At 47.7% G+C, this 9,276-nt stretch overlaps 1 protein-coding gene and 1 pseudogene across 1 annotated transcript; one reads left to right on the top strand and one right to left on the bottom strand.

Moving 5' to 3' along the window:
• Window positions 1-824: 824 nt before the first annotated feature.
• LOC129507296 (ubiquitin-60S ribosomal protein L40-like) lies at window positions 825-1,249 on the bottom strand (annotated as a pseudogene).
• A 4,323-nt stretch (window positions 1,250-5,572) lies between these two features.
• Window positions 5,573-6,655, top strand: CCR4 (C-C motif chemokine receptor 4). Its single transcript, XM_055320959.1, has one exon. The coding sequence runs from the start codon at window positions 5,573-5,575 to the stop codon at window positions 6,653-6,655; it is 1,083 nt and encodes a 360-aa protein (XP_055176934.1).
• The last annotated feature ends 2,621 nt before the right edge of the window (window positions 6,656-9,276 follow it).

The following is a 9,276-nucleotide window of genomic DNA, read 5'->3' as shown; positions in this document are numbered from 1 at the left end:
CAGTAACATTATGACTTGGTAAACCTGAAACTCACTTTCTCCAGGGCGATCACCTTTGCATTCGGAAACATGAAACCTGCTCTTCGCCTTAGCCCTAACTCGGAGATGAAGCGTGGCCCACTGAGTCAGAATCCAAATACTTCCTGGATTCCTCATTGTAGCTACAGGCCACATGCCAGGCTCAGCTCTTTCATGAGAGAAAGCTATTACTGTGCATTTTATCTATGCCCCTAATTTCCATGGCTAGTGCTACAGTGGAGCGCCTATGTCGGGCACCATGCCAACTGCTTGAGCTCGCCAGTCCTCTCAACAGTCCTCATGCAGTATCACCCCTTTTACAGATGAGAAGACTGAGTTTCACATAGCCATGAGGTGGTGGCACTGGGATCCAAAGCCAGACGGAGCAGGCCTCCAAGCCAGTGCTCTCAACCAACACAGACACTGGGACTCATGATCTCCCTCCCTTGGACCTGGGATGCTTCCCATGTGGCCAGGTTCAGTCAGGGGGGGCATTTACTGCCTTTCAAAGAGGTGTCTCCAGACCCACAATGACCAATGACAACACACGATCATCTGGACCTCTGGCTAGCGCATGCTCTAGAACTAACACCCAAACACTCCTCCCCCAAGGCCAGGTCCGTGGAGGCTTAGGCGATGTGTTCAGATGGGCTTGCCCAGGGCTCTCATGGCTTTCCCACTGTGCCTCCAGCTCTCTACCTTGTCCTTCAAGGCCTGGGATTTCATGATAGAAGCTTACTCTGGCTCTACATTTCTAAAACTAGGGGGATTTTTTTTTAATTGCTCCAGTCAATGAAAGGGAAACTTTACTGAAACCCCAGGCCCTGCTGGCGAAGGACCTTCTTGGGGCACAGGCTGTTGGTGTGGCTGCACTGCTTGTGGCAGGTGGCAGGGTGGGGGTGCAGGCGAGCATTGTGGTGGATCATCCTGTCACCCTTGTATTTCTGGGCCAGCTTACTGAGGGGAGGCTTGATGGTGTTGCCCCGCAGGGGAAGTACCAAGTGCAGGGTGGACTCTTTCTGGATGTTGTAGAGAGTGGCCATTTGCTTGCAAAAATCCAACACTGCTGGTCAGGCGGGATGCCGTCCTTGTCTTGGATTGTGGCTTTGACATTCTTGATGGTGCCACTGGGCTCGACCTCAAGGACAATGGTCTTGTCCATCAGGGTCTTCAGGAAGATCTGCTTCTCTGTGTCTGCTGCAAGGCTGCCTCCACCAAAGCACTTGGCCATCGTGTTGAAGAGAAAAGAGGGCAGCGGAACCTAAAAGTATGCTTATTCTGTAAATTACCCTGTGTAACGGGCATAGTTGAATTGGTCAAATAGGGACTTTTTTATTCTTTTTTTTTTTTAAAGATTTTATTTATTCATGAGAGACACACACACAGAGAGGCAGAGACACAGGCAGAGGGAGAAGCAGGCTCCATGTAGGGAGCCTGACATAGGACTCGATCCCAGGTCTCCAGGATCACGCCCCGGGCTGAAGGCGGCGCTAAACTGCTGAGCCACCCGGGACTTTTTTATTCTATATCTACTTCCAGAGTTCACAATGATAATTGGCATTGGAAAGCCCCCAAGAAGTGCTGCAGTATAGAGCTGTGGTTAGCCTGAACCCAAGCCCAGAGATCCCTGTACTAATTTGACCACAGAGCTTCATCTCTTTGTTTCAGGGTATCTGTGAATTTGGTCCCACAGTCACCCGCTGGGGATTGTTGCCCTAGCTCAGGTCTCTCAGCCTCAGCTCTGTTGACATCCTGGGCAGGAGAACTCTGTTGTGGAGGGCTATCTTCTGCCTTGTAGGATTTTAGCAGCATTCCTGGCCTTTTCCCATTAGAAGTCAGAAGCAGCTCTTCCCAACCCCAGACGAAGTGTCTCCAGATAGGCCCACGTGCGGGGGGCCTAAGAACCCCTGGAACCCAACGCTCTACCTCATGCACGCTTGGTAAAGGCAGTACTGCCCTCAAAGAGATGAACAAAAAACCCCTACTCTTTTTATGTATAACGTACTCATATACATGCATTACGTCATAAACCATAGATACATGGTTTGTTTGTGGTGTTAACATTTCATGGGGAGGTGATTAAGAAAAAGTAACTGTGGAGACTCCTTGGGGAGAGGTAATAATGAACAAAGAAAGGGTGATACACATGGATCTGGCTCAATTTTTAAGTTCTTATTCATGCAACTTCCTTAGGAAAAATGACATTCCGTGGCTCTTTTAAGCCAAACCGGAGAGCTAAGCCACTGCAGACACGTAAGGGAAAACATCTGGAACCTGCAGAAGCTGAGGCTGTGATAGACAAAGACTTAGGACTGCTGTCAGCCCATTGGCTGTGACTGCCATGCCACCCTGGAGGGACTTGGCCAAGATCACTGGCAGTGGAAGCGCCCTGGTTTGTAGGTAGAGGGGCGTGGGGACAGGTCTTCCTGTTGCAAGGGGGGCTTGAAGCTATATTGCCGGATGCCATGTTACACGAGCTTGACGACACGCCTGAATGTGGGGGGCTCACGCTCTCCAGTTCCCGGACACACACATTCGCAAACATGTTTCTCTCTTCTGGTGACTCTTGCATGTGTCTGGCCTCTCTGCTGACTTCCTTGGGTGCCCCCTGTTGGAGGATGCCGCACATCATGGGTGCCTGTGGACAGGCAAATCACAAAGAGCCCACTGATCCAGAGGGTACAGATTGTTCCTCCTGCATATAGCCGGCCAAAGGCAATTTTTTAAATTAAAAATCCACCAAATAGGGGCACCTGGGTGGCTCAGCAGTTGAGCGTCTGCCTTTGGCTCAGGGCGTGATCCAGGGGTCCTGAGATCCAGTGCTGGCTTCTCCCTCTGCCTGTGTCTCTGCCTCTCTCTGTGTCTCTCATGAATAAATAAATAAGATCTTAAAAAATAAAAATAAAAATCACAAATAAGCATTTACAAATTAAGAAATTTCTCTTTCAAAAGAAAACTTAACTTCATTTCCCTCTTTAATCTCGCAGAGAGCAAACCTTCCTAGCTTTCAGTTTTGGGAAATGAGTGGCTCTTAGTCACTCGTTTTCTGCTTCTTACTTCTATCAAAAAAACCCTCTTGAACTCAGCATAGATGGGTGAGGGACAGAGCCGGTGCTCACAGGAAGCCACGCGCCCTACAAAGGCACCTGCCGTTCTTAGCGCTGTGCTTCTCGAGCAAGCCTGGCACTGGCTCACGGATCCTCCTCAGAACCACTGTCAGGAGAGCGAGGTAAGTGGGGATGGGGCCACTCGCAGGGCCTCGGGCCATACACCGCTTTCTCGGTGGCTGTGTGGACTTCGGAAGAAGCTGAAAGTTGCCCAGGGGCTCAACTAGTGCCAACACTCAGGCATCTCGGACACCCCGGGGCTCCCAGCTGGCTCTGACCTTGGCATCCACACGCCATCTACTTGCACTCGCACCTTGGGGCCCTCATGGGACAGGTGTTCGCAGCCGCGGGGCTCTCTCCCTGCACACGTCGGACCCAAGTCCACATGCTCGGAATACACAGATACTTTTTATCAGACATACACACTTTTTTCTGCTTCTTGCTCCTGTGGAGATTCCCAGGTCAAGAAACACCAGGCAGATAAGGCTGATGGAATGATTCCCGAGATTTACCAGTTGTGTTCACCTTTTTGTTTTCCTGATAATTTCCTAACTCCTCAGCCTCTTCTATTCCATAAGCTTTCGCTGGTCAAACAGTGTAGGGAGACTGGGACTGTTACCTGTTTAACTAGAACTAATATTCATTTGATGACATTTTTTTGAGAGACCCAGCGATGCCCCGGGTCTTCAGCATCTGTTTGCAGGGGTAAACCAAAATCTCTCTCTTGAGAAACCAGACGGAGTTTGAGTGTTTGGGGGTGTGGTGATGAGGGTGGGAGGTAGGGGGTAGATGGGAATTACCGAACACTGTGGAAAGAGCTGTAATAATGAGTACCGGGTGCCATTGAAAAGGAAGCAAGAGGAGGTAGCCCTGAGTCAGAAAGTACCTCCGGCCCCGAATCGCTCTGATTCACATGTGAACATGTGTGTGACTTTAAGAAGGTTTTAATGTCTTCACCTGCCAATTTAGGTAGGAAATGAGGGTGCTTGGAGAGGGAGAAGGGTTACATTTCTGGCCATGATGTGCCTTTTCAAGATCTGTTGGGCTAATTCCCACTGTGATGGGATTCAGTGCATGGGACTATTTTTGCATGCAGTTTTGATAAAAAGACCCAAAAGTTCCCTCAAATTACCATCTGAGTACTGTGAAATTATCTAAGACCTGCCACCTTCAGAAAGGCCTGGAAAACACACTTGCTGCATTTGTATCAGACTAGCCCAGAAGCAGCTAGCCACCAGGCCTGGAAGGCCAGGCATGTTCCTGCCTAAGGTGGTGTTCTAGAATGAACACGGGACTTAGTGTGTGCTGGACAACTTGCACCAACCCAAGACTGCTGAGATGAGGGAATTTCGTGAGGCAGTTAGTAGCTGGAATTTTGCCACGGTGGAAGTATTTGTACCACAGAAACCAGCAAACACCATAAATCAGAGTGCCTCACCTCACCTCCCCACACTGATTTCCCAGTACATCACTGGGACTTGGGGCCCAAAGAAGAAGTTCTGCATATAGCCATGTGGCCTCATTTAACTGCTCTGAACTTTTTATGACTCATCTACACTCTGGTCCAATATGCTTGCTTGACTTAGAGCCCTTGAATTTTTGTTGGGAGGCTGGTAGGGGCCAGGAGCATGGGAGAGGATTAAATGCACAATACCAGGGAACATGCTTTGAAGTCCATGTGTCAAACTTGCAGGAGGGATTAGAATTTTTTTTTTTTAAGATTTTATTTAATCATGAGAGACAGAGAGAGGCAGAGACACAGGCAGAGGGAGAAGCGGGTTCCTTTCGGGGACCCCGAAGTGGGACTCAGATCATGCCCTGGGCCGAAGGCAGATGCTCAACCGCTGAGCCACCCAGCTGTCCTTGAATTTTTATATAAAGGCCAGTGACCGACCATTTAGCCTAGTGGTTATTGAAGCAACTACTGAATTTTTGGAGTTATAATCTGAAGGGGAACCATGAGTAGAGTTTTAATCTTTTTGTTTTGTTTTACTTTGCCTTGATGTCACAAAGGCAGCTCTGAGTACAGGACTGTTGGGAATCTCAAGTGAGATTGATTCTGCAAAGGATTCTGTTACCCCAGACTATTGCTTAGAAACGCATCCTTGAAAACACCTCTTTGAGAAGGAGTTTGTACTGTCCCCACTTACAGAAGAGAGAACTGAAGCTCCCCTAGGAGGGGTAGGAAAGGGGCAGAGCTGGTACTTGGAATCTGCTAACTCCAAAGGGCAGAGTTCTACAGTTTGGCTGCACTGCCCTGCGGGGAATGGAGCCCTTGAACTTGGGAAGGTGGGGAAGGGCGGGTGATGGTCCAGGTAAGAAGCAGCTGTGCTCTGTATTCAGCACCATTTCGATTAGTTTTGTTCTTATGGAAATCTTGTTTGCTCTTCCCCTCACAAGCTTCTGCTTGGGCTCAGACCTGCGTGGAGGAGCCTGTAGATTTGAAAATGAATCCCACAGATATAGCAGACACCACCCTGGATGAAAGCATCTATAATAATTACTATCTCTACGAAAACATCCCTAAGCCTTGCACCAAAGAAGGCATCAAGGCATTTGGGGAGCTCTTCCTGCCCCCTCTCTACTCCTTGGTCTTCCTGTTTGGTCTCCTTGGAAACTCTGTGGTGGTTGTGGTCCTGTTCAAGTACAAGAGGCTCAAATCCATGACTGACGTGTACCTGCTCAACCTTGCCATCTCGGACCTGCTCTTCGTGCTCTCTCTCCCCTTCTGGGGCTACTATGCCGCAGACCAGTGGGTTTTTGGACTAGGTCTCTGCAAGATTATTTCCTGGATGTACCTGGTGGGCTTTTACAGTGGCATCTTCTTCATCATGCTCATGAGCATCGACAGATACCTGGCAATTGTGCATGCAGTGTTCTCCCTGAGGGCGAGGACCTTGACGTATGGGGTCATCACTAGCTTGGCCACGTGGTCTGTGGCTGTCCTGGCCTCCCTTCCGGGCCTTTTATTCAGCACCTGTTATACCGAGCGCAACCATACCTACTGCAAAACCAAGTACTCCCTCAACTCTACAAGGTGGAAGGTGCTGAGCTCCCTGGAGATCAACATTCTGGGATTGGTGATTCCCTTGGGCACCATGCTGTTCTGCTACTCCATGATCATCAGGACACTGCAGCACTGCAAAAATGAGAAGAAGAGCAAGGCAGTGAGGATGGTCTTTGCCGTGGTGGCCCTCTTTCTCGGGTTCTGGGCGCCTTACAATGTGGTGCTCTTCCTGGAGACACTGGTGGAACTGGAGGTCCTTCAGGACTGCACCTTTGAAAGGCACCTGGACTACGCCATTCAGGCCACAGAGACCCTGGCTTTCGTTCACTGCTGCCTTAATCCTGTCATCTACTTTTTCCTCGGGGAGAAATTCCGCAAGTATCTCGTGCAGCTCTTCAAAACCTGCAGGGGCCCTTTCATGCTCTGCCAATACTGTAGGCTCCTCCAAATGTACTCCCCCGACACTCCCAGCTCGTCCTACACGCAGTCCACCGGGGATCACGATCTTCACGATGCTCTGTAAAGAATGAAGAGGCAAACGATAGAGCTCAGTTTCCCAAATTAAGAGCTTAAAATTGTATTATAGTAAGAATTCCCAAGCAAGTGGCAGGAAGAAGCCTTACATCTACTGCAGACCACGGGCTTCTCCCCCGGCGTCAGCTTTTCCTCTTGCCACCTGTGAGTTCAGCGCAGCAGGAGCTCAGCTGGGCTGTGGCATCCCTCTTCTTCCCGGGCTTGCCTGCAGGGATGAGTAAACAAAGAATTCTGAGCAGCATTTCTATGAGGTTGTACCTAATACTGTAAGGGAAGGATCATTCGTTCCCTCCTGAGCTGATGGAGTTCTCCAGGAGGAACTGTGGAAGATTGACGGTGGAATCAATTGCTATTTCTTGCTGTGAGAAATGGGCCCTTTAATCAACTTCTAGCTTTTGTGGAACAATATAAAAGATTTCGACATGCCGTCCTAGGGCTTTTCTAATAATATACCTGAAGCATGATATATTGTCTAAAGCCAGATGTACGCAGAAACAAGTAGTGAAGTAATGAACCTGATCTTGATTCTTTTATTTTAAGGTTTTATTTGTTAACGGAAACCAAAATTTGATGCTGATTACAAGTGTAAGGAGGTGAAGGCATTAGCGTGGTCTGATTTCCAAACATGAAACAAACATAAGGCATTAAAAAAATTCCAACACATTGGTGGAAATTCAAACACACTTTTATATGCTTGTGAGCATATTTTGTTTTAATGATTACAGATGAATATTCAAATTTCACAAATAGTATATAGGTGCAGATACATTTACTTAAGGTCTTTTACCTGTGTACAAACAGAACCTTCAAAACTAAAAATAACAAGGCCTAATAAAGGATGACAATGCTTCCTTAATAAGTTTGAAATGCCTGCCATCAAGTGAGGTGAGAATCAACAATTAAAGGTTTACTGATGTAGGCATGAACAGGACCGTCACAAAATTATGAAGTTGTGAACAAGGTTATCGCCTCTTTTAAAATATTGTTCTCCTTTTTAACTTTTAGATGACTCAAAATTTCAGTCAGTCATATCTTACAAGTCATTTTAATCATGTAATTGTTTGACACCTTTAAAATAAATCTCTGTTCTTACAGCCTTAATTAATCAGAATTAAGTAGACTTTAATCAAGTTGGGAGAGACCTATAATCCCTCCCAAGACAAAAACCTATCTTGCAAACTATTAACTGAGTTATCGGTTTCAAATGCTTCTGTAAGTGTACATATTATTACATGTTCCCCATCTATAAAGGGTGCATTTCCAGAAAGTTGGTTTTCAGAGAAGTGATTTTAAAACGGTAGATTAATATTGCCTTTATAGACAAAAGTAAAATAAACTTGTATATAGTGCCTTGGAGCCTTTTTCCTGATCCTGTTTGTGTTGCGTTTCTTGCTGGGTCTGGGGATCCGAGCTGATGGGGATGCGGTGCGCTGGGAAGAAACAGAGGGCTCTGGGTAGAGCCATCATGGCCATGGCCACATAGGAGGGGAGGGCAGAGCCACCTGCAGCAGCACCTGCAAATCTTCGCTCTGCACTCCCATGTGAGCTGGAACACATCATCACTTTCGGCCTCAGTTTACTCTCATCTGGAAAGCAGACTATATTGCAGGGTGATTGAAAGAAAGGTGATTATTCCCTGGTAAAGCTTGTAATGGTGTTCATTTTATCACAGCCACAGGGAAATTTTAGGGCACCGACAGACCTGCCGCTGGGGTTTCCCTGTCATTTGGTTCCTCCACGCACACAATGGTAAACAAGGTGGCGTACAGTCTGGGCGCTGCTCTCCCTCCTCCTGAGGGTGGGATCATCTGTGGCCTCAGGTCACTCAGGCCTCCCCCTGCTCCAAAGCTGGGGAGGATTCCTTTAGGATGGGGGTTTGGAAGCTTCAGTGACACTCAAACATGACACTCTCAGAACACTGAAAATATCTTCACGTTCAGCAACAGACACATGAAACACAAGCCAGCGTGATTTCTACACAGAGGTAGTAATACAAAGGTGAGTTTAACTCTACGTTCTCAGACACTCTGCTCCCTTCTGGGGAGCACAGACTGGGTGCAATTTGTTTAAGGACAACCGACATGGTGGTTGCACAACACTGTGAATGTACTGTCACTGGATTGCACATTTTTATTTTTATTTAAAGATTTTATTTATTCATGTATGAGACACAGAAAGAGAGAGAGGCAGAGACACAGGCAGAGGGAGAAGCAGGCTCCATGCAGGGAGCCCGATGCAGGACTTGATCCCGGGACTCCAGGATCATGTCCTGGGCTGAAGGCGGCTCTAAACCGCTGAGCCACTGGGGCTGCCCTTTATTTTTAAAAGATTTTATTTATTTATTCACGAGAGACACAGAAAGAGAGGCAGAGACATAGGCAGAGGGAGAAGTAGGCTCCCTGTGGGGATCCCAATGCAGGACTCAATCCCAGGACCCTGTGATCGTGACCTGAGCCAAAGGCGGACACTCAACCACTGAGCCATCCAGGTGCCCCTAAATTGCACATTTTTAAAAGATTACTTTTCTATTATGTGAATTTTACCTCAACAAGAGCGATAAGCAATAACCCTCTCAGTATCTGTCCCCTAGTAGGCACTCGAAATCTACTG

This window comes from Nyctereutes procyonoides, unplaced genomic scaffold, assembly GCF_905146905.1.
Source record: "Nyctereutes procyonoides isolate TBG_1078 unplaced genomic scaffold, NYPRO_anot_genome, whole genome shotgun sequence".
NCBI classification, from domain to species: Eukaryota; Metazoa; Chordata; class Mammalia; order Carnivora; family Canidae; genus Nyctereutes; species Nyctereutes procyonoides.
This window is presented reverse-complemented; position numbering and strand designations above follow the sequence as displayed.